The following is a 25,579-nucleotide window of genomic DNA, read 5'->3' as shown; positions in this document are numbered from 1 at the left end:
AACAGCTGCTAAATATTTACAGATCCGTTTTAGTGGCTCTCTCTCTCTCTCTCTCTCTCTCTTTGCCTTATCCTTATTCCTTCTTAAAATCGTCTTACCGTCAACAACCGTCCTTACCGCGGAACCGAGAATCGGGATCAACATTACCGTCACACGTTAATCACGTTATTACCTCCTAGGCCCCTCCTAGACCGCAGACGATTCGGTCAGTCATACCTATTACCACCTGGTCTGGTCATACCACCAACCACGTGGCACGTGGGCGACGGGCGTCTTTCTGGGGCCAGTCAGGCCAGTGTGCATGCTGCATACTACTGCATACCGTGTACACTGCAATGTTTTGTTGTGTGTGATTTTTTTTTTTCACGGAAAATTCAAACTGACAATATAGTGACAATATTCTTCAAATATGGGTAAAAAAAATAAGAAAAAGAATAAAATCAGCGGCATGGATAAAACTGTCATGAAAACCGAGAAGAAGTTGACAGCTAAGCAAAAGAAAGAACTGGCTGCTCTTGGTGAGGTTAGTAGAAAAAAAGTTGAATGAACTATTAGTACTTCGATCTTTAAACTTTTTAATCTACCTATTTCTAACAGGAAGATATAGAAAAAGTAATAGCAGAAATAGAAAGAGAAGAATCTCGTAGGCAAAGGGTTTTGGAAGCGATTGTAGAGCATCCCTCAAGACGAGTCAACTTTACCATTTCATCACATCCTTATAAAGAAGAACTTATTATATTTGGGGGGGAGTTTCATGATGGAAAACAAGTATTTATCAATTATTCATTATTAATGTTAGCAATTATTAAGAGAATATTATTCAATAGCTGTATGATTTTGTAGACAATTGTCTATGGAGACTTATTCTTTTATAACTTGAACAAAAATGAGTGGAAGGTGGTAAAAGCTCCAAATGCTCCACCACCGAGATGTGGACATCAAGCAGCAGTTACTAATACTGATAAAGGAGAACTGTGGATTTTTGGTGGAGAATTTTCTAGTCCTTCTGAATCACAGTTTTATCATTATAAAGATTTGTGGGTTTTTCGTATTGGTGATAAAAAGTGGGAAAAAATTATGTATGTCATAAAACTCTAATGGTTGAATTAATATCCTTTTTATCGAAATCTAATTAATTTGAAAACTTGGTTAGAGCTGCAGGTGGCCCTTCTGCTCGCAGTGGTCATAGAATGGCTTACTTTAAAAAGCAGTTAATTATTTTTGGAGGATTCTATGACAATCTTAGGGACTATAAATATTATAATGATGTGTACATATTCAATATAGACACTTATAAGTGGCATAAGATTGAACCAGCAGGTACATTGTAATAAATATTACTTCTAATAATTGGTATTGATAAGTAGAATTGATTTCAGGAAATGCACCATGCCCTAGATCTGGATGTATGATTTTTCCAACACCAGATAACAAAATTTTAGTTTATGGTGGTTACAGTAAGGAGAAAGTTCAGAAAGATATCGATAAGGGTCACATACACAGTGATATGTTTCTGCTTGTACCAGCTAGTAAGTTTATCATATTTCCTAGGTGATTGATTTGTATTATCTTAATACATATTATTCTAATACATGGTATTCATTTTATTTAGAAAATGATCAGACTGGCTTACAATGGAAATGGACATCCGTAAAACAAACTGGAGCTTATGTTTCACCGAGATGTAGTGCAACAGGAATATTAGTTCAACCAAATATGGCATATATATTTGGAGGAGTTTATGATGAAGAAGAATCTGAAGAAGAATTGCATGGAAAATTTTATAATGACCTATTTGCACTTGATTTAGAAAAATACCAATGGCACATAGGTAAACTGCAAATCCCTTAATAAATATTTTTCAGAATGACTCGATTTTAGGATTTAATGTATGATTTATTCAAATTTGTTTCAGTTAATTTAACTGGAAAAAGAGATCAAACAGCTTCACATAAAAAGAAAAAACCAAGAGAAAAATCTAACGATAAACACGATAAAATGGAAGACAGCGATGAAGGTAGTAATAATGCTGACAATGAAAATGATGACATTGATTCCTGTAAAGAAAGTCCAGTAATTACAACTCCATCAACAAATGCAATAATTACAGAGGCATTAACCAATGAAGATGATATCTTTACTGTAAATTTCCATACATAGAAATAATTTTCACTTTTTCCTAATTGTCCATTTTGCTTTATAAGCTCTTACTTTATAGGTAACTATTGGACCTAAAATTGCTTCTTCATCTTGTAAAAATGAAAAACTTCTAAAAGAAACTTTATTTCTTCCTTGTCCAAGAATAAATCCTGGTTTAGCTATTAAGCGTAACATTTTATATTTATATGGAGGATTATTCGAAGATGAAAACAAGGAGTATACATTAAACGATTTTTATGCTTTAGGTATAAAAATTTCTTTTATTACATTTCATTTTATCACCACATATTTATTTTGTATTGATAATTTCCAAATGATAGATTTCAGGAAACAAGATGAGTGGAAAACAATTGTCAGTGATGATTTATCTTCCCAAACTTGGTACGAGTCTAGCTCAGATACTGAACAGGATGATGACGAGGAAGACGATAATTCTGATGATAGCAGCTGTGAAACTGATGAAAATAAAATGGAAACAGAATAAGGAAAATTATTACTTTTCTAAAATAAAAAGCTCACTTTATTTAAAAACTATTTACGAATTGATATAATCATTTTTCTTTAATCACATTGGTCTCTGCAAAATCAACCTCCCCTAGCATTGGCATACTTTCCAACTGGTTAATTGCTCTTTTTATCTGAATTAGGTTAAAATATTTTATTGTGTATATAAATATTTTTATATTATCGGTTTTCATTAAATTTTGCATTTACTTACTTTGGCTTCAGCCTTTATTTTTTTATTTAAATCGGTTTTTTTATCAGTTCGTAAGCCCCGTATAAAATTTGTTTGATCTTCCAGCTCCTTCAAAATACTTTCTCTTTTCTCGACTATCATTTGCTTAATTTGCTTCTCCTTATCAGCATTCTATGAAAACAATTATTGTATTATTGAAGTATTATTTAATAATTCCCTCATGTTAAAAGTATACCTTTATTTTAAGATAGATAAACTTGTCTGGTTCAATCTTGCCATAAATGGAATCAGGTTTTGGTTTATAGCTCTGGTATGTTCGTACTTGAATGTCTACAATTTTTGTTCCGCTCCTAATTAAACTAAGTGATTTTTCTAAAAATAATCGATCTTCCAACTTCTTTACCACTATATAAACTAAAAACAAATATTAAATAACTTTTCAATTTATCTTTCTCCGTGAATACACTATATGTTCATATATAAAACTCTGTTTTCTACCTTGTGTCTCCGATTTATTGACGTACGACAATATCATTTTAAGCGGATTCATAATTTTTCTAGCTTCCCTCACTTTCTCCTCCAAGTCTATATCTCGATACTTCTGAAACTAATAATCAATAGAAAAGCTAATATATATTTAAAAATACATAATAATATTGGATTACGTACTTCTTTTGAAACAGGATAAGAAGTTTTAAAGATCGAAGGCCCAGGCGAAAATATCGATAATCTTTCTGAAAGTCTTAAATATAGATCATCCGTAAAATATGGAGCTACAGGCGCAAAACTTCTTAAAAATACTTCTAGACATTTTGCTAGAGTATATGTATGACTAGCAATATTGATTTCATTTTCATCCATGTCTTTATGATTATTAGACAACACAAATTTTGTTGCTTCCTGCCAAATAGTTCTTTTTATTATTTAAATAAAATTTTTAAATTATAAAGCACAACAACTTTAAACGATACTTACAATATATACATCGCAAAATTCATGGTATAAAAATTCTTTCATTGATAATATCGCCTTATTAAATTGATTTGTGCTTAAAGCTTCATTTACATTTTGAACCATAAAAGCTAGTCGGCTTAAAATCCATTTATCAATATCAGAAAAAATTGCAGGTTCAATTAATTCTCCTTTTTCTATCACTCCCAAAACATATCTACAGGCTTGCCAAATTTTGTTAAGAAAACGTTTATTCGTTTCACATTCCGCCACATTGAAACTGATTGTCTGGTCTGTCAAGTAAATATTTTCAATAGTAAAAGTTAATTTGTTACAAACATTTAACTGACTATAAATTATTTTAAAAGTACCAACCTTTTACGTTATGAGGTGCACAGAGAGTCATTCTTAAAGCATCTGTTCCGCACTCTGGAATTCCCTTACTTAACGATTCATTATATAACTTTACAGTACGCTTAAATTCCTGTTGTTTAATTAAACCTGCTTCAAAAGTCTTCTTTGTCTCTTCTTGAATACTCTGGAGAAGAAACAGTTTTATAGATTTTATGAAAGCATAAACCAACGAGTATCTTTTAACTATTCTATTTACTTGGAAATCTATACCATGTATAACATGGTCCGGTAAAATAACATTACCGACACTCTTTGACATTTTCCTTCCATGACTATCAGTTATAAGACCATGCAGCAAAATATTCTACAAGATATGGTTTTTTTATACAAGAGTCATTAGTTATCATAGCTCCATTTAAGTATACCTCGAATGGAAGTTGATTACTTAATTCTAGTCCCAGCATAGCCATTCTAGCAACCCAAAAACATAAAATATCTTTTCCTGTTTCTAATAAAGTTAATGGGTAATACTTTTTATAATTACTCCACTATAAATTAAAAATAGAATTAATATATCTCAGAGAGAGTGACATTATTAATTTTACTCTAGAGCATTAAAAGTATATAAAAGTTACGTTGTTTGGCCATCCAGCAATAGTAAGGGGAAGAAGAGCAGATGAAAACCAAGTATCTAGAACATCACAATCTTGAACTATTTCATTTTTATATGAGTACTTCTCTTGGGCTATTCGCTTTGCTTCCTCCATAGATCTAGCAGGTATCCATTCACCAAAGTTACCATTCGTTGTTGCATAGTAAGCTGGAATGCGATGGCCCCAAATTAATTGTCTAGAGATACACCAATCCCTAAAATAAATTTAATATAGTCAATTGTTAAAGCAAAATATGTCTAATTAGAATTTTAAAAAATCATTACTTAATATTTTGCAGATAATCAAACCATTCTTCTTCTCTACTTTTTGGATCAATTTTTAAAGAGCCAGTTTTTACAGCATCCATTGCCCTTTCAGCCATTTTTTCACATTTAAGAAACCATTGCTCTTTCAAAATTAGCTCTATTACATCGCCAGAACGACTACATAAAGGTAACATTACTTTGTGTTCTTTCATAGATTGCAAAGCACCAAGCTCAGACAATTTAGATAAAATCTTTGAACGAGCGTGGAATTTCTTTAAACCCTAAAAATTTAAATAGAATATCTATCAAATTAGTTAAACACTACATTAATTTACATAAACAAAATAAATACAAAATACCATAAATGATTTAGCAGCATTAGTCAGTGTTCCATTCTCATTAATAACATCGATTGAACTTAGTTTGTGATTTTGAGCAATGATAAAATCGAGACGATCGTGTGCAGGTGTTATTTTAACCGCTCCTTGAATAAATCAACAGATTACAGTTATACATATATTATTAAAAACACATTCTCTAGAATTTCAAATATACCTGTTCCAAAATTTCTGTCCACTAAGCTATCCGCTATAATAGGTACATAGACTTCTCTTAATGGATGCCAAACATCTTGACCTATTAAATCAGCATATCTAGAATCTTGTGGATGGACCGCTATCGCAACATCTCCATGTAAAGTTTCTGGACGAGTAGTGGCAACAACTATTTTTTTATCTAAATATTAAACAAATTATTGTTATTGCTGCCTATTTCCATTATCTGAAAAATTAGTCAGAGCTGTCAGATGCAAAAAAAATTACTAAAACTTGTTGGACAAGTCAGTTGAAACTCTCGAATGAAAAATGAGATGCACAACAATTTATCAAAAAGGCTAAATTAGCTTTATATACTGTTTGCTCCATTCAAGTTTTAGTTATTTCTTAATAGAGATTTTAGATTGTTTCTGAAGTCTTAATCACAGAATTTTGTCCATAAATAGAATTTATTTATTGGTATATTAGGAAACAAAAATTCAACAAACTTGAGTCTTTAATTTGAAAAGCAATTTCTGCTATTTCCCCAAATGCAACTTTTCTATCATAGCCAGGAACTTCAAGCATCGTTTTACCATCAACACACAAATTTTCGATTTCAATATCAGATATTGTACTGCCTAAGGCATGAGACCAATTTATTAAAGTTTTATGCCTGTACAATAATTCTTTTTTATACAATTTAATAAATGCTTCGGTTACAGAAATATTATGATCCTGCAAAAAACTAGCTTTACACTTGTTGAATAGAAATCTGAAATATAGCATTGTTTACCTCATTCAACGTATAAAACTCCTTTGACCAATCCAAAGTAGCACCAAGAGTTTTCAGCTGAGATCGTATAGTATCCCCTTTCTCAAGTTTCCATTGCTCAACAAATTTTAAAAATTCATCTTTACTCATATCTGATTTACTTAGATTCGTTTGCTTCTTTAACATCTTTTCTACAATCACCTGAGTAGCACTTCCTGCATGATCTAAGCCAGGTATCCATGTCACTGGGTACCCTCTCATTCTGTGCCTTTACAGTATAATTTAATAATGCACAGAAAGATTCAATTGCATAATGTTCTAAATATTACAAATAAATAATTTAAATTTATAATGAAATTACCATCTTGATAAAATATCCTGTATGGTAACTGTTAACGCATGTCCCAAATGTAATACCCCTGTTATATTAGGTGGTGGTAATATCATTTTAAATGTCTCTTTCTCTATATTGTTAGGATTAAAATAATTATTTTGCATCCATATTTCGTAACGCCCATTTTCTGTCATTTTTAGGTCATATTTCTCAGGAAATCCTAAAATTAAATTTTGTATAAATACAAAGTAAACCGTTTACATCTGATTCAAGTTTTCATGATTTACCTTGCAATAAATGACTAACGTGTCTGTTAAAATCACGTTTATATAATATAATAAAACGCGGGAAAGAATTTATTCGTTGGACATGTATTTGCATTATGCTTTTTTATTAATTATAATATTATAAAGGAGTGTGTTTACAGGTTATGTTTACATTTGCGATGTTTACGTCCATCATCCGCTGAGTAACATTGCAGCCGGCAGTGTTCCGCGCCGCCGCCCGCCTCTCCCCTCATCATCCATCATCCATTGTTACTTGTTGTGTTAGTTTAATCAGGTGTAGTTTTAACCTTATTAATTTATATTACATACATAATAATCTATAATGGATTCATTCGAAGATGACCTATTTGCATTTAGCGATGAAGATCAGTTGGAACCACCAAAATCAAATCCAATTGCAGAGAATTTAATGAAAAAACTTTTTGAGATACAAACTTTTGTTGAAGGCACGAGGAAGGACATTGAGAATGTGCAAAACGCTACTAAGGAAGCCCTAGATAATTTATTATTTCAAGCTAAATATGCAAAAAAATTTCATTATAATTCAGATTCCGAAGTAAGTTTTTTATACAAGTATAAATTTACATATAATTATTAATCCCTTTATTAACTAATATTACATCTGTTTTGTAACAGTTTAATAATGCAAAATTTAAGAAAACCTTGAAAATGAGAAAGATTTTAAGCAACTACAATACATTAATCGTTAAACAAATTTGGCAGCGAGTTTTTGATATGAAATGGGTTATTGGAGTTTTAGTTCAAAACTTGTCAAAGAGGTAAGTAGCTTTTTTGTGATTATTTTAATATACTTAATTTAACTTTAGCTTTTTGATATAATTATGAATAAACATTAAATTTTGAGGTACAAATCATTTGACTCATGTGTGAAATTATGATAGTAAGTTATGATAACGAAATAACATCTCATAGGAATTATGTTGTAAAAATTTTGTTTTTGAAATGTTGTGTCGATTTATTTAAAACATTAATATTTGGGGGAATATTATATTTTAATTGTGTTGTACCACACCATTTTATACAACAATTCTATTCAAAATCAATTTTTTATTATTTTTATTTATAGAATAGTCTCTGATGTTACCTGGATTTTTAGTTTCCAATTACATTCAATGTAACTTATTCATGATTAACTATTTATTCTGTTTAAAATTAGAAGCTAATTAAAAAGTGAAGTTTTAACTAATGTGAGAAAACAAAAGTATTATTTCTGCAAATCTTATAGACGAAAGGTCTGTTCGTGGTTCATTAATCTTCACAAATAACTTATGAAATATCTATTAGAACATTAATGGTGAAATACTCTTGACCACGTTTTAACAATTTTAATTCAGGCTCTTATCATTAAGTAACAATTCTAAATAAAACATTTTAATTGTGATAAAAAATTCTTTAATAAATTAGGTTCTAATAAAATTACATCACTTCTCTTACACTCATTGCACTAACTTTTTACTTAAAATGTAAATAAGCTATAGTGTATTATACCTAATATTAAAAATAAAATATGTGCACAAATGAATAATGCTTAAAGTGTTTCTTATCGATTGTGTATTTATATAAGGATTTATATTATTTTATTTCATGAATATGCATATATGCATTAGAAAGCAATAGTTTGTTTGTCATTAAGTAAAAAGAATAATTAAGAAATATTGGTAAAGTTTTAAATATACCTTTTTTTTTATAGTTGGAGAATTAATCTATAAATAATACACATGCGTAATTTTATAATATATATTTTTTAAATAGCTCATAATGAAAAATATTCTTCTTTAGTGAGCGGTATTTGAACGCGTAATGATAATTAACTAAATTACAAGCAAGGTTAGTCAACTCATAATTAAACAATTTCTTTATACGCCTACTTTAGTGTACCGCAATATTTGATAATTATGGTCGATCGGTTGTCTAACGTATATTGGAAATTGTTATGAAGCATTTTACGCTTCAGCGACGAACTTTTAATTTCCGATGCTTCTATACAAGAAGCGATTGTCGACAGTAGAAGCGGTTAAAAAAGAATGGGAAAATGAAATATAAATTATGGAAATGATTAGCCTTTATGAAATTTGAGTTAAAGTTTTTGGGTCGACTAAATTTTATAGATGTAGAAAACTGAATTGTTATCCTTGAACCAGTAACGATATCTTATTCAGAATTGTGCAAAAAACACTCTGTTTTTACCAATTTCAGCCAAAACACGATCCACGTATCACATATATATATATATATATGTATATATGTGTGTGTGTACACGGGAAACGTGGCTATGTCTACCTAATAACGATTGTGCTCTCTCATAGTAGATATTATTTTATGACAGAATGAAAGATTGAAACTCAGGCCACATATTACTTAAAACTATTTATTTAACGTTATACAGGGTATCACAAGATTCGAACACCACAAGAAAGGATTATTTTGAGCGTATATTATATTCTAATATGAAGCTCCCTTTACTATTTTGCAAACAAACTATTAACTGGTTTAGTTATCAAGGCTTTTAGTTTGCTAAGAGTGTAACATAAAATTATACATTTACGTCATGTTTGACATATAATGTCAGAAATACAGTGTTGTTGCAATCAACGAAAATAACACGTACACACACTTAATAATTCCATTTAAGGTCATTAATATAACTAAGAAATTAATTTTTTGTGACTGCAAAATGACTGAAATTGTTTCTGCGTTGGGATCAGCGGAATGACTTTACAGCGAAGATTGAATATTGGTATAATACCCTATAATCCAATGTAATTTTACAATGATTTCTTTATTTTACTTAATTACTCTTGTAAACGAAGTTGGCGCTTGATCGTGTTAATGTTATCTTGTGACGAGTGACGACATTCCTCGACTCAGAGGATTACTTTTACGAGTGAAACAGTTTTTCGTTTATTTTAATAAAATGTATTTGCGCAAGGCAGAGCACCTTCCCCTACATGGCAAATGATTTTATTTTTTGCATATTAACGAAGTCGTTTCATTTTTTCCTAGTACTATATACTCTTCTGGGGAATAATCAAAAAGTACAAAGTCATACCTGCAATAATAATAAGAACATTTAATTGCACTTTCAGGCTGTTTGACAATTGAATAAAATGTTCCAATGTCTCGAATTATTTAAAAATCTGAGCAAATCAGATTTTATTTTATAGTTTTAATAAAAATCAAATAATGACGAGATGTAACAAGATGACCGCACGCCATTTTAAGTCAAGTTTCTTTCGAGGCTTGCCTACTTGGAAATCTTTCACGGGATTCACTCGTGCAACCATCGACTTTCCAACAGTTTTTCAAGAATTTCTTGCGGGAGAACTATCAAAGATTTTTTAAGTATATTCTTGAATCATTTTGTTCCTGTTCATTTTTTTGTCTAAAATTTGACATATTTTTCTTCCCTAATAATGTAGATAATAGAATTTATGTGTTTCTGATAGGGACTGAGATGAGACGATCACCTTAGAACGACAGTGTTCGTGATACAGCAAGCATTACTTGTATGAAAAGATTTCAATATTTTAATCCAGTTGTTGAGGTACAAATGCAGCACTTTTTAAATTTTATTTTGTTAATTTTTTACAGCTTTTTTTTTCTTAAGATGTGAGACAAGAGGAAAGAAACACAATAACAATGTTCGCGTTTTTAACAAAATTATTTAAGGAAATTTTGCAAAAGCTCTGTTTTGTAGTATCTCACCAATAACACAGGATTAAGGATACTTAATAAGATATTTTCATTGTTCATTTGAGACGAAAATGAACTGCTGTATCTTGTATACGGTTTGGCATCGTAATTCTGAGGAGGTGTCGCACGTTTCATCCCCTGTCATAGATACGTATACATCTGCATTGATTTTGTCATGTTGCTAAAGAAAATTTATGCAGAATATTAGATAATAAAGGGAGAAAATGGTGTAAGAATTATTGGAAAATCTTTAATAGAGTTGTAGCAGCAAAGAGTGTTCCCGAATGGCCGATCAAAAGTCGATCATTTGACAAGTGTACGTGCCTTCTTAAGGCCCTTCAAGAAACTGCAGCCGGTCGATCGAGATATTGCCGAGGTACCTGGGTGACGTTAGTTTTTTAAAAGTTTCACAAACTACTAATTTCCAGAGATGAATGACTTGGTAATGAGACTGCTGCAGGCACCGATTCTAATGAGACTCATGACGAGCGTGATGAAACAGTCCTTTGCGATCGTTTTGTTACACCCCGTATGTTGATAAAAAATGTACTGTTACTCAACGAAAGAAGAAGCGAGACGAAGAAAGTTTAAAGAATTGAAGCCTATATTAAAAAAATCTTACAAGATTGTAAGAGATAAACGTGCGGTTGCGCGTCATCCCCTGTCATGCACGAGGAAGAAACGTATGAGAGAGAAAGATTGAACACTCGAAAAAGCAGAATGAAAGTTGAAAAAATAAGATTGCCGAAAATTGGTATGAATGTGAAAGAATGCATGCAGGGACTATGGTGATAAATACTTTAGCATACCTGAACATTTCATAGAGTTGATGAATTTGATTCTTAGATAATTGAGCAAAATAATTTTTTATTACATCTTTAGTTTGAGTGCCTTTTGTTGGATTTTTCCATTCTGGCTTGATCAGGTGTCCTACATGTGCCTGTTTTATTAGATAACCCTGGTCTTCCTGTTAACGAGATAAGGGAAATATCCATTGAAAAAGTGTAGGGAAGGAATTGGTTGGAAGAGTAAAGGAAGAGAAAAGCTTACGCGTAAAGTTTCAAACTTAGCTATTACGTCAAACCGTACTTGACAAGGTGTACAAAAGTTGACAACTGGCGTCCAGTGCATATCCAGCTCATTGCCAGCTTTCCACTCGCAAAGCAACCAATTGACGAACTCTTCGAAAAGCGGATATCTAGGCCCCTTCCTTCCATTACTTTTTCTACCCTATATAAATATTCTTTAAGAATTATTTGCTCCAACTGGCCTAGCTACTAGCTACATGATAATATTAACAAATTATTCACAAGTACTTGTGCCAAATATTTTCATAAAAGTTAGCCTATGGAGACTCGTCAGCTGGACTATGCGCAATAACACTTTATTGTCTACGCGTCTGCACGTAAATTCTTTTATATACAAATATATATATATATATATATATATATATAGTATGAGAAGTAATTAGGAATTTATTTCTTTAGGCGTAACACGTTCGAACCATCACCCAAGACACGCAAGTACTCGTTATATTATATAATATTAGTTTTCCAAGTACCAAGCAGGAAGTAGCCATGCACCTTTGAATATACACTTGTAAAAAGTAAAGTATCTCTTTATGTTTTTACCCTTGACCTGTAATGCCAAACTATGTAAGATCCCAAGTTGCTATGAAATGTATGCGGCAAACTTTGTTCCAGCTTATCCCTGTATGCGCTGAGTAATCTCTCGAAAGGGTGCCTTACGATGAGGAAACTGATACTGTCATTTAAGAACCTGGCAAGTTCTTCGGCGGTTGGTCTAGGATATCTTTGTCTTGCTAAAGATACTGGCACAGCTTTCGAAGCTTTTAGGAATTGAGGACTGTAACTGAATAAGAGTATACACACACACACACACATATTGTATATATGGATATATGTTTATTGATATTATTTTCTATCGCGATTTATGTATAGTGTACCACCCCTATACCTATAGGCGTTGAACAAATTAATAATTTGGAAAAAGAATAAAGAAAAGTGTGTTTACCCTGCGAGTAGATTAAAATTGTACATCCAGGAGGTGGAAGCAGCTTTAAATATATTGCACCATATGAGGTGGTATTCTCTATTTACAAGGAACTCCCAAGCATTTGGCCTGTGAAGCGAATCATTCCCAGGCCGATCCAACCCCTCTTGGCTGCATTTTTCATTTAGGAACTTTCTCCTAGCATTCAGTCTATTTTCCGTTTCCTCTCTACTTGCTTTATCAATAAGTTTGTCCTCTGCCGATAAACCCACTCCTTCCTGTAACATAACAAACTTTACGTATATAGTTTCATACATATGTATATAGGTACTGTAATCTTACAATTGATCAATATTTATTACTCTCTATATACATATGCTATGTGTGGAATTATTTAGGCAGTCCAACATGAGAAAATCCTTGGAAGAAGTAACAATTAGTCTATTCGGAAGATATTCTTAGTTTTTTTCTTTTTAAGAGATTATCGAATGGCAACATTGATCGAACTTTTGATAAAATATCGTATGTACGTAGCTCATTGGTAAAGATTATCTTAAAATTTTTGAATGGAAACCCGAATATATTTAATGTCATATATATGTATACACATATAGCTACTTTGTTTGGTCAAGAGCTTCTCGAAAGTCTATTAACATCTACTATTTAATACAAGAAAATCCAAATAGGTATATACGTGTCTTTAAAATGCCTTTATACATTTGCGCGATGCCAAAGAATAGTGTGTGAGAGGAGAGATGCGTGCGTGTCTGCTGAAATATGTCTAGGGACCCTATGGCACTGTAGGTAGAGTAGAGAGAGCCTTCTCGAGTCTCTCGCGACTTGCACATATGACACATGACTATATGTATAGAATGACTCTATACATATGTACATATAGCCGACTCTAGCGGAGTCTAGCGTCTCGCTAGCCGCTAGCTACAGACGCTACAGTCTGTCCGGCTACTCTGTCTCTTGTGTGTGTCACGCTATACTATTAGCTGTATATATGTATATGTGAGCGCACGATGCCTCGATCAGCTGGCCATTTCAAGGAAAAAGGATAAATTATAATAACTATAGAAACTTTAAAATCACGCTGGAAAATGAGTAAGCGCGACTCACGAGTTGGCATATAGTTTCAAACCTTTTATTGTGTCAAGATAAATACCATGCAGCGATAAGTAAAATGACAAAAAATAATCTTTTCATATGTTAAACAAAATATTTCGCATTTTTTTATTGAGAATCCAATGCGCGCTCTGGTATATATGTATATACTTGTGAATAACAAAATCTAAAATTCTTGCAACTTTTTGATTGAAGTGATGAGGAAGTAATGAGAAGCAGTAAACGTGGTTGGACCGATCATCATCTTAAAATACGTATATACAATAATGAAATATTAATTACAAGCTTGTGTTCAATCGATGGAAATGGTAAAAGTTTGAATTATGGTGTATCGAGATTTAATCAAGCTTATTTCCCTTTCGTTAAATTCTTTATAGGGTTCGCTTGGGATAGATTTCGTGGTTACCGTCATATATGGTTCACGCGTCACGCCGCGGCCGCCTTGCCGGCCGGCCAGAGTTGCAAGAGTGGCGCCACCGACATTGGTATCGGCCAAGGGAGTTTGAGCCTAGGGCTAGTCCAGGTCGCGCCCCGGTTATACTATGATAGGAGCTCTCTACACAGCCTGTGGGCACATCTCTACATAGAAATATATATATATATATATTATATTTCTATACCAATTCCATTGATCGAATCCCAAGTGAAATTAGGACGATGCTTTCTCACGTGCCGGAATCCTTGCTGATTGGTTGGTTGTAACAATGCAGATATCCAAGCAGCAGTCACCATTCTAAATACGCCAAGCAATCCAGCACGTGACAAAGCATCGACTACTTTCGGCTTTAGCTTTTGTACGTCAGCTAACTTGACTAACGTAGAATAATCCTGATCGTCCTAACGATTAAACCAATCGTCTGCTGCAATCATGCAAAATCTAGAAATTTTATAATATGGGTAGAATTAAAATAATTTAACATGCACAATTTTTCTTGTTAGAATTTCCTTTTCTATCCCAATTTTTGCATTTTGCTAAACAGGTCAACAGAACCTCCCTCTGTATATACTAAGATTGAAATTTTTTAAATAGTCGTATAGAAATTCTCTCTCTTTCTCTCTCTCTCTCTCTCTCGACTGCGGCACAAATCAATAGGCGGTTTGGCAGAATATCAAGAATTAAAGGAGAATCAATAAATTCAGTGCTAATCTCATTGTATATAATGTATATGTATAGAGATGCATGATTGATTTTAATAGAAATTATTATTGACTTGCATTGAGAAGCCCCTGCTGAAGACTATTAGTGCCATCCTGGCTGGATAGTGTTAGGATGATAAGGGCTAAGATGGTGATGGCGAGTACGGTTCGACGAGCTGCTGCCAAGACATAACGACGGAGGGTCATCTTTTCCCTCGGAATAATTTTGCGCTTGTACTCATATCGAACTGAAACACAAAACCATTTAAATGTGTTTTAAATTATTTTTCATATACATTTATGCATTACATGCATGTACAGTACAGAGAGTGGACCATCCGTTCACCTGCACTTTTCAAAAGCTCCTATATAGGAACATGAGAGCAAAAAGTCTCGCAGCTTTGCAATTGTGTATGAAAGATGATATAGGTTTTCGCTGCGCGCCAGGACCTAGCTTTCTAAATGTAAAAGCATCGAAGAGAGGGTTGTGGGCAAAACTTTGGGGTATAGATGCCGCCAGATACTGCAAACATGGGCATTTCCTTACGGCATGCGCTTTACGGCAATTTTAAACGGTCGCGCGGCGGTGCATGCTGTATGCGGATGCATTTAATTCTATAGTTGCATCATACCTCTTCATGTCTCACGAGATTTTTATATAATGCCTCAAATAACACAAATATACATTTAACGCGAGTAAAATAACATTCTGAATTTGAAGAGAAAAGCAATAATATAATAACGATGATTATCCCTGAAGGATTCTCTTTTCTACGGTCTTTAATTGTAATTATTATTTCGAGAGTGAGAATGTGTTCTTGTTATTGCAATCACATACGCCACGGCGGGCACGCGGTTGTGTAAGACACTTATTGTCGTACGCGTGACGCAAAGAGCGTTATTTCGCATAAAAAACTTGGCAAATGAATGTTAAAATAAAATTATGCCGACGAGTGCGTGTGAAACGCGGTGGACACACACACGCGCGCGCTCACTCTGCTCAAATCAAGGGGTGGAGGGGGGGGGGGGGGATACATGCGTCGATTAGTGTACTTGTGTCTGAAGCCTGATGTGCAAAATAATATATTATATATTGTCACGTGTGTGTGCGTGTAGTGAGAGAATGCTAATTTTTGTCTCTGAGTGCGATTGATAGGCGCGCGAGCCTTTTTCTCGTCTCGAGCCCCGAGGTTGGCGAGGTTTCCCGAGGAGAGCGCGCGCGACCAGAGCCGACCAATCCCGGTTATCGAGTTTTCGCATATATGTAGCTCTACTTTTATCAAACATTTCTTCATCCATGGCGACCATCTTTTATAAGCTCATTTCCGTCAAAATAATTCAATGTTTATGTGTCAGAAACTGTATTTTCTTGCAAAATACTATAATGTATAAGAGAAATTATTATCGTTAATGTGTGTACTACATTATATTATTAATATAGTTTTCAAGTATCACGTGATACGTCATTTGATATTGACATTTGGAAAAAAATGATTAAAGTCAGCGCGCGCGATGCGATCTCTTGGCCAAGTACATTGTGCGAATAATTGTATATTTAACAAGTTGGCGAGACGCGCATATTGTGTGTCGCGCGCTAAACAACCGCGTCTATATGCTATACAAGAAATATTCTCCGGAATGTATGTGTCTACTAAAAAGAGCTTGTCAAATCTTTCGAGGTATTTAGAGGATTATTATTTTAGAAAGAAATAATTTCCCTATAAATACGAAATGTCGTGCCTAACATGATTAATATTATACAGATCTGTATATGTATATACATGCTCTGTGCTACTAGGGAAATAATTCTATTACATGTGCATACTAGAATTATTTGTGCAGCAAAATTGCTAAAATTAATTTTACAGGGAGTTGGCAGAAAGTAAGGAATAAAAATGATTAGAATGGTGTGATTGGAAAAATGGCATATATGTGTGTAGCAGAATCAAAGCGTATATATTATTCGAAATAAGAGTGAGCATTGTCTTACCTTCTACGGACATATATAGCCCGAGTAGCTAGTAGTCAGTGAAGCATTTATCCACAAGTTCCTATTAGAAAGACCGAAACGTCTTCCTTTATTTTCCTTATTGTTCTCTGCCTATCCCGAGTTTCTTCTCTATTTATATATATATATATATATGATTTCCGAGAGAGATTATCCTTTCCGATTGATCAGTAAATAGAGGTCGATTTTTAGGCTCTAATCTCTGGCTTTTGCTCGAGTATAGCAGTGAAAAGTTTGCTGTAGAGAAATTATACTGGTTTCTCAGGCATCATTTTTATCACCTTCAAATATGTACTATGAACGTGGACTGATCGGTTAATAATGTGTGGAAAGCCAGCCTGTGCCAGCCAGTAAGCCACGGAAGGCCAGGAGAATAAAGCACAGGGATAGGTCGAGAGAGGAGGGCTAAGGTATTCATTTTATGCGAGAGCAGCGGTGAAAAGTTTACTCTACAGAGATATTATACTGTTTAATGATTGCATGGACAAAATTTCTATGACGTTGCAAAATTTATCGCGCACTCGAATCTATATTGTTATAATAATGCGTGATGCGTGAAAAGCCTAAGGTCCACATGCACCACTTGTAATTTCTTCCATTTCAGTATACCGCGTAGTGAAGAATTTTCATTCAAAGCCACTTTTACTCTACCGTTGTATACGACTGCACGGTTATAGACGCAATTTTTCTGCGACTTTTGAAAATTTACCATTTTTTCAACGATGCGTGGAAGGAAGGATGGTCGGTGTGAGAGAGAAGAAGCATGCTATGCAGAGGACCCCCGCCCCTTAATGTATCCTCATCGCAATTCTCATTTAAACACACAGAGGTCTATACTCTACTGTATGTGTGTATATGCATGGCTGCTTTGACGCACAATTTTTTTCATGTTGCAACATTCACTGTTAACGTGTACTGGATCGAAAGGGTCGATAACATAGACAAATTTTACTTATAGTCCACAGTTTGCCACAATTTTTATGACGTTTTAGAATTAATCGCGATAAAAAGCTCTATTGGCTAATGATACGTGGAAAGGTCGACGATAAATAAATAGGGCCAGGCGAGATCCACCTTTGATTTTCATATGCATGTATAGGCAAGGAATATTTAGCTTGAGAGAGAGAGAGGGAGAGGAGAGAAATTATAGCGGGGGTGCAGTTGATGGCGATGCTGGTTAGAGAGAATTTCAGTGACGTTTGAAAATTTACCGTAGACGTACGTAGTTAGGTCGATCTAGTTGATCTGTTAATAATGCGTGGCACTGCTAGTCTTTTTGCGAAGCAACGCGAATCCAACCGATCAGTGCGGCATCCTGCAGATCACTGACTAACTTTCTCTCTCTCTCTCTCTCTCTCTCTCTCTCTCTCCCTCCGTAGTCGTGTACTCTCGAGCATGCGCTCAGCTCGAGTTGATAATTTCTCAGAGGTAATCCAATGCGTAATCAGCAAGATGACTTTAATCATCGCTAGAGAGAGAGAGAGAGAGACATGGGCTGATCAAGAATCCGATGTCATAAGCAATGCAACCTCAACCTTTTCTTTTCTTTTTTTTTTGCCCTTTCTCTCTTTTGTAATATTCAATATCTTCCTCTCTCGCTACCCCCGTGACTCCTCCTCTTTCCTTTTCATTCTAGTTTGCAAAGTCGCCTTTTCGCCGGATCGATGAGAGAACCCTCTAGGTTCAATGCGCATACTCACCTACCAAACAGACACACTTGTCATTCTAGAAATGACGTTCAACAAATTTTTTATGAGCTTATTCATGAAAATATATAGCTCCCTTCTCCCCTTCTCCTTAGTACTTTATTCCATTTATAATTCGTATTAAACAACGTTATTATATTTATATATGTGTGCATGTGTACATAGGCTAATCGTTATTCTTTACATACACACGTACGGTGCCCCATTTTCAATAGCCTGCTGCTGAAAAATAGTCTCAGATGAAAGTTTTTGGTTTAAGGGATGGCACTGAGTCACTTAATTCCATCGGAGAAGTCACATTGAACCAGTTTTTTATATATTCACCTATAAGGATTTTTCTTTATCAATTTATTCGTGAAAATAGCTCGAATCTCTAATTCTACTCAACATTTTACTCCATTTATAATTTGTCTTAAAATAATTCATCACTGAGCCTATCATTATTTTACATAGTGATGATCCATTTTGAATAATGTCTTCAAAAATAGTTTCAAATCAATGCAAGCTTTTGGTTTAAAGGGAGCATCCAGTGATGTTATTGGTTTAAAGCCTGCGAGTCGTTTATAATCTTTCAAATTTTTAAATTTTATCCTATCCAGATTTTATATACATATATTATTTTGTTGGTAGCCTTTTCAGGGGGTTTCACACAGTTACATACTTTAGTTTAATCGAAAGTGGCCAAATTTACTAAATAATAGATATGATATAATAATTCAACCCTTACTTAATAGTTCTTTATCTATTCCAGTGAACATGCATTACTTGCAAAGGCTGATGATGTAATATTACTACGAGTGTGTGTGTGTGTGTTTGTGATACGTCTGACAATTGATTATGGAGTTTGATGTATGTATGTATATAGGGGGGGGGGGGGGGGGGCTTATTTTCAACTATTCATATCATAGAAATAAGAGTGCGTTGCGGGACTAAAACACTATTATTCATATCTACCCCTAAATTTATTCAAATTTGGAAGGGCCATTGAATCGAATGCTTAAAATTGTAAAATACTCGCGTGTCAGTATAACTGCAGATCTCTATAAAATAATTTAAAAAGTACTTGATTGTTTTTCACCATCTTGTATATTACTATACCGGCTGTGTGTTGGAATATTTTAACTCGAATAAGTGACATGCTTGAGAAAAACCTCTTAGAGCGTTGATGCAATAAAAAAATTATTTATGCAACAAGTGTGTAAATTATTAGGTACTTCCCGAATAATTTCTTTAAAACTTTATCAAATTATAAAATAACATTTAATTTGAATTGATTTGTATTGAAAATGCTTAGAGTATTATTACATGTAGGTGCGTATGTTGTATTATATATATATGCATGTGAGATGAGTGTAATATATGATAAAACTGTTGAAAAGTGTAGTGTAAGAATTAGAGGTGAGCGTGTGTGGATCGAGATGGCAGCGCGCGTGAGCTTTTTCGGAAAAGAGAGGGGATAGGCAGAGCAGAAGAAGTAGAGGCGAGGGTGAGGGTGCACTGTGCACCGACCGCGTGTATAGTAGTTGTTTGGCCGGAGGAACGCCGCTCGCGAGTCGTCAACTGCGCCAAACCTGAAGAGGTAGTCTCACGTTTCGCGTCTTTGGCTCCGCTCTCTCTCTCTCTCTCTCTCTCTCAGTGTCCCAGTTGCCGATCGACGCGTACCTATACCGCGTTGCACGTGTCGCTCCCGACTGCAAATCCTCTGCGTTGCTGCAAACTTTTAATTATATATATTAACCATGCAAATAAATGTTATTCTTACAAGAGTGCAACAGGCTCTCTCGAATAGCCTTAAAATCAGTTCTCTTCGTTCACATATATACGTATGTACATAGATCAAATAGTTTTCGCGTACCTTAATTTATTTTCTTTCACTGTAAACTTTACAATTACGTTATGTGAGCTTAATATTACAATTTTAGCAAAAGAAAGAAATTAGTTTGAATGTGGGAGAGAGCTAGAGGAAAAATGATCGCATGTTAAAAGTATTACTCTCTATATGCATAGATGTTTTTTTTTTATGTTACAGAACCTTGAGAAATCTTCGACTGTATTGCATGGTGAAAGAGCAAGTGGAAAGTTACGGAGCGTCATCCTTCTGGTGCATAGAAGAAAACGGTTTTTGGACAGCAATCGATGCGATTCAAGGAAATGCGGATGACATTGTAGCCACGTTTATCCTTGATTTGCCGAAATTTAACGAGACGTCTTTCGTCGAACTATGCAGTACCATCTCTTACGAGGTCGGTGAAAGAGAATTGCAAGTGGGAGTGATGCCAGTAAAACTTACAGCAGAGGATACAATCAATGGTGGTGACTGTGCATTAAATTTTACCAACGAGGAGGGCACCTACAGTATCCTAGCGATTAAATCTGCAGCAGTCCAGGCAATTATAGGTATCGATATAAAGGCAAAGAGAAATACAGGACCACGTGTTCTGGCCTTGCTCGCAGACATAGCTTTCAAGGAAGTTCATCCAGACGTCTTTCTAAATAACGAGCCAGGATCACTCCTTTACTGTCTCATAGAAATATTACCAATTATCGATGGAATTGCCAAACTAAACATTTCAGCAAGGTAACATTTATTGTAATTATAACTCGATTCACATTCATTTTGCCAATATCAAATAAAAACAACAATTTTAATAGATTATTTAAACATTGTGTGCAAAAATACCATTAAATATATGTAGGGTTTCTTTTTCTTTAAATCACCTTGGAAACTATATGGACACAGGTGGGATGAAAGCTAGGCTATATACTATTTTTTCTTCAATAATTCTCAAGTAAATAAGCCCTATGCTGTATGGGATGCCAAATACTATAAAGGACTCTATTTTCTAACGTCTCGTTCCACCTGACTATAATTTCCACAATCAGCCCCATACTTAGCCCCCACTGACTGTATATACATGTGTGTGTGTGTGTGTGTGTGTGTGCGTGCGCGCGTGCATACGTGTGTACTAAATAATAAAAAGCTACTTTTCTCATTCAGGTCCAAAATTCAGTTGAATATCATATTGTGTATTATACGAGATAAATTTGCTGGATCAACTGTCGAATGCAAAGATGAAAGTTGTGTAAAGGCGGCAAATAGTATAGTGGAAGAATTGGAGTTGTATCTAAACTTGAGAAATCAATCCTGCATACAACTGGCTCAAATAAGGACTGATTTGCTTATTCCATAAAGTTACGAGAAGAAACAACGCAAGTGATAAATATAACCAAGCAGAGAGAGAGCAACAGTGTTTTTGTTTATTCACTTTTTTTTAAACCGCTTGTGATATGTTATTGGATTAAAACATTCGATAAAATTTCAGAGTTACCAACCCTTGAAATGGAGCGCCTTCTTGTTAATCGTCCTAGGGGGAGGGGAGTATATTTATACCTCCGAATCTATTAGCCGAGTATCGTTTGGAGACTATATACAGTTTTGACGTCACTGATTTTCAGTGTCAGCTGCCACGTGCATGGTACGAAAAGCATAGTGAAATATTCTCCATGTGTTTCCAGCTCTCGACCCCAATCACATGCACAGAAATCCCTAAATCATTGTTGAAATATCAAAAGCCATTTATTTCAAGTGCCAAGTCTTTTCAAAGATAAAAAGTCGTCATGCCAATCAACCGATTCGCTCAGTTTATTCCTAAATTTCAATGTGCATTCTTCGCCATCTAATTAAAAGTATATAAATGAATGATATTTTTGTACGTATACTTAAACTTGAGCAGAATGACTAAAATTATGATAGTTTTCTACAAGTCATTCTAGTAATCTTCATTTTCCAAACATCTTTCGAAGTAAAGCAATAAAATAATATTTAAAGATATACTTCAGATGCATTTGCGTAGTTGATTAAATTACCTAAAAGATCGGACATTCCAATCCCCACCCACGTCCCAGTACTAATTGGTATTTGTCATGTTATAACAAGTTTTTTTAAAAGCTAGCTGCATTAACCATATAGTGTACATTCTCTAAAACTTACTGCCAATGCATATGTAATGATACAAGTATACATTCCTATACTTAAGTCAGTATATAAAAAGTACCAAGAGTTTATGCGTTTTATATATTATTTAATAATATAAATCAATGACGATGATGATATTAAAGATTAATTTCTTGTTAGTTTAAATCTATGTGTACATATATGCACGTATATTGTATAAAAATTCTTCATTATGAAATATTTGGCTCATCAAGGACCTGACACTAATGTCACCCATTTATCCGCGACATGTTCAAAGATGGAGTTGGCAATTGAAGAAATGTTGAACGAATAGTGCGGAAAAATATTCCCCATAGGTTTAGTGCAATATACCGAAGAATTTGTTTATAATGGAGGAACAGCTTAAAGTTCTTTATCAAGTACGTAATGTAGCATAGAGAAATTTCTTTCTACTGAGAATAATCTGTACCAATGTGCTCTTGAATGAGATAATTTAGCAGTAAAATGAGATTGTAAGCGAGTATACCCTCCGACTCGCGCGCGTTCCAAACATTCATCCAAATATACATTCTTCGGCAACAGAAATTATACAAGTCAGATATATCCGACTAATATCAATAGTCGCGATGCAAACTTCCCCAATACCAATTCTTTTTTTAGAACCACGTCATTTTTCCACACATTTCCTGTTTCAATTTAATTTTTTGTCTATATAAATGCAAGGTCAAGCCAGAGTCCACCAAGAAGCTTTATATTGGAAAATGAAACGTTAAACGCTAATCCTGAAGAGAGATGATAATGAGAAATTTAGCAGTATTTCTTATATAAATTCCTTTAATACTTCTTATTCCCCAACTTTGATTTGAAATATAGATAAGAGAGAGTGTCTCAACCAAATTGCCAAGTTAAAATATCGTAGTATTCTAATTGTTAGGGGGATAGATGGAGTAGCGTTTGAGAAAGGATAGAGAAGACAAAAGGAGATTAGTAGTGCATAATTGTTAAAAATGTCTATCTACTTAATTGGCATTGATCGAGGGAAAGTGGGGAAGGGGATATGGAGACGAGGGGGAGAGAGAGAGATGACAGACCCTGGGGCGTTGCATGTGCATGACGACACGGAAGAGAAAAATGGAGTAAGTAAGGAAGAGCGAGAGAGGATGGCCAAAATATAGTGTGTGTGTGTGTGTGATAGGAATTATAAGAGAGATCCAATTATATTAGAGTCTGGTAGGATTTGGACAGTATAAACGTATTGAGAGAGAGAGAGAGAGAGAGAGAGAACGCGTAATTGGCAATGGTTTGCGAAGGTATAGGAAAGGAGAAGGAGTGGGAGATGTGGAGAAGGGGGAGAGAGGGAGAGATGCAGAGGCGCCAACGTTCAGTGGGAGGACATGGAAGACAAAAATGGAATAAGAGAGGGGGGGGGGGGGAGGATGACCGAAATAGAGAAAGGGAAGAAAGCCGATTATATTAAAGTAGAGGGGGATTTTTGGGAAGTAAAAAGGTAGGGTGAGTGAGTAAGAGCATGCAGTAACTATGTAGGCTTCTTGAGCCTAGTTTCATCAATGCATTTTGGCAGTTGTTTCAATCAAGTCGAAGCGGTAACCATCTTGTAACTAATCGAGTCCCATTACCTATGGTAGTTCGCGACCTTCGGCGTAAAGCAAATGTTTTACTGCTTCGTTGCCTCTGTATATTTGTCCAAGTAGAGCAGCTGCTGAAATGATAAATAAGGCAGAAAAAAGAAAGAAACGCGCGTCTATAAGATAAAAAAGTGGAGAAAAATAATGATGAAATGTTTGAGGCAAAACTATTTCTGCCACATTATTCGTTTATTTTCCTTCTTTTTTTCTTTTTCTTTGCCTCTCTTTCAAAAATCACTGCAAGTCGAACGACAGATTTGTCGAAGCGTAGAGCGATATGAGCTAAGGCCTATGAGGATACTGACAGAGGAATCTTGGCTATGTAATGTAAACGCCTTTTTCTTCATCTTCTTCTTCCCCAGCCGGACGATGAATTTTTACAAAGCGAAGCAAATTCTTGTGAAACACGATGATAGTGCGTGTGTGTGCCTGTGTGTATAATCTCTTTTTGAAAGAAAACGATTAAAGTGGGGCAGAGATGGCAAAGCTTGAAGCGATACAATAAGAAGGACTGTGGAAAGAGTAGAGAGTATAGTAATGAGGGTACAGCTTCTGCGAGATCTCGCAAAAACAACAAGTCTATAATGTTTACAAGATGCGGAGAAAAATTGTGCGTAATCTGGAAGCTCATATATAGAAAATATGGTGTCTATAAATATTTTAAAGGAAAATAGAATCGACCAAAATATAGAGCTTATATAGCTAAATAAATTTAAGAGCTGCGTAAAAGGTAGACGTTGATATACATATACGTATAAAGCGCCGCATGCATAAAATGGTTATGTTTTTAATAAAATAAAGAAATCTATGGAGGTTTTTTCAAATGAGTGTGATATTTTTCTACAGGGTAGTATTAGGTACTACGGGTGGTAGTTAAGAACTTTTGCGACACACACAAGTAAAAGTTGTAGAATGTTCAACTCTCTTATTGAGATTGATTTGTAATTAAATTTATATGTACCGTAGGGAGGGGGGGGGGGGGGGGGTTCGTTTGGGGGATGGAACAGTTGGTATTGGAAGAGGGAGAAACAGAGAGATTGGCAGAAGTAGAGCAGGTCGCTCTGCTATATTTATGCGATTTATTAGTTTATACTCGTCAGCTAAAGGTTGGTATAGATCATTAATTGTTTAAATACGTGCGAGTTTTTCATAATATCATTAAAATATAATGTACACATATTAGGTGGATCGTGCGTAAATAGAAGAAATTTCAGTTTCTCCGTATAATTATTTCGAATATAATATAATAATTTAATAATTGT

At 34.4% G+C, this 25,579-nt stretch overlaps 4 protein-coding genes across 15 annotated transcripts; 2 read left to right on the top strand and 2 right to left on the bottom strand.

The window, feature by feature from the left end:
- Positions 1-57: 57 nt before the first annotated feature.
- Positions 58-2,644, top strand: LOC136775960 (kelch domain-containing protein 4). The gene is made up of 9 exons (XM_066731179.1): positions 58-523; positions 598-768; positions 844-1,079; positions 1,154-1,320; positions 1,380-1,529; positions 1,613-1,831; positions 1,916-2,142; positions 2,219-2,405; positions 2,481-2,644. The coding sequence occupies exons 1-9, from the start codon at positions 410-412 to the stop codon at positions 2,642-2,644; spliced, it is 1,635 nt and encodes a 544-aa protein (XP_066587276.1). The 5' UTR covers positions 58-409.
- On the bottom strand, positions 2,494-7,208 carry LOC136775955 (valine--tRNA ligase, mitochondrial-like). 4 transcript variants are annotated; one of them, XM_066731172.1, is made up of 18 exons: positions 7,011-7,208; positions 6,751-6,943; positions 6,411-6,657; positions 6,124-6,352; positions 5,637-5,816; positions 5,441-5,565; positions 5,100-5,362; positions 4,798-5,029; positions 4,588-4,710; positions 4,419-4,526; positions 4,184-4,346; positions 3,833-4,101; positions 3,527-3,757; positions 3,356-3,464; positions 3,093-3,271; positions 2,879-3,028; positions 2,680-2,798; positions 2,494-2,615 (listed from the first exon to the last, which is right to left on the bottom strand). In XM_066731172.1, exons 1-17 carry the CDS (start codon positions 7,102-7,104, stop codon positions 2,712-2,714), a joined length of 2,982 nt encoding a protein of 993 aa, XP_066587269.1. In that variant the 5' UTR covers positions 7,105-7,208; the 3' UTR covers positions 2,494-2,615; positions 2,680-2,711. The 4 variants fall into 4 exon arrangements, with proteins under 4 accessions (XP_066587269.1, XP_066587268.1, XP_066587270.1 ...); XM_066731171.1 differs by lacking the exon at positions 2,494-2,615 and having other exon boundaries at positions 2,661-2,798; XM_066731173.1 differs by lacking the exon at positions 2,494-2,615 and having other exon boundaries at positions 2,661-2,798; positions 3,356-3,458.
- On the top strand, positions 7,192-22,548 carry LOC136775961 (uncharacterized). The gene is made up of 4 exons (XM_066731180.1): positions 7,192-7,566; positions 7,647-7,789; positions 20,746-21,294; positions 21,715-22,548. The coding sequence occupies exons 1-4, from the start codon at positions 7,333-7,335 to the stop codon at positions 21,905-21,907; spliced, it is 1,119 nt and encodes a 372-aa protein (XP_066587277.1). The 5' UTR covers positions 7,192-7,332; the 3' UTR covers positions 21,908-22,548.
- Positions 9,384-18,354, bottom strand: LOC136775962 (carbohydrate sulfotransferase 11). Of its 9 annotated transcripts, none has more exons than XM_066731183.1 (8): positions 18,233-18,354; positions 16,993-17,247; positions 15,077-15,250; positions 12,759-13,011; positions 12,356-12,596; positions 11,775-11,954; positions 11,534-11,691; positions 9,384-10,080 (listed from the first exon to the last, which is right to left on the bottom strand). In XM_066731183.1, the coding sequence occupies exons 2-8, from the start codon at positions 17,003-17,005 to the stop codon at positions 9,993-9,995; spliced, it is 1,107 nt and encodes a 368-aa protein (XP_066587280.1). In that variant the 5' UTR covers positions 17,006-17,247; positions 18,233-18,354; the 3' UTR covers positions 9,384-9,992. The 9 variants fall into 9 exon arrangements, with proteins under 9 accessions (XP_066587280.1, XP_066587279.1, XP_066587284.1 ...); XM_066731182.1 differs by having other exon boundaries at positions 18,222-18,347; XM_066731187.1 differs by having other exon boundaries at positions 9,384-9,975; positions 18,222-18,347.
- Positions 22,549-25,579: the final 3,031 nt, after the last annotated feature.

The sequence above is a fragment of the Prorops nasuta genome, unplaced genomic scaffold (assembly GCF_024137725.1).
Source record: "Prorops nasuta isolate Cenicafe-Biocafe unplaced genomic scaffold, Cenicafe_Pnas_1.2 PNAS00008, whole genome shotgun sequence".
NCBI classification, from domain to species: domain Eukaryota; kingdom Metazoa; phylum Arthropoda; class Insecta; order Hymenoptera; family Bethylidae; genus Prorops; species Prorops nasuta.
The sequence above is the reverse complement of the archived record's forward strand: the minus strand, read 5'-3'. Positions and strand labels throughout refer to the sequence as shown.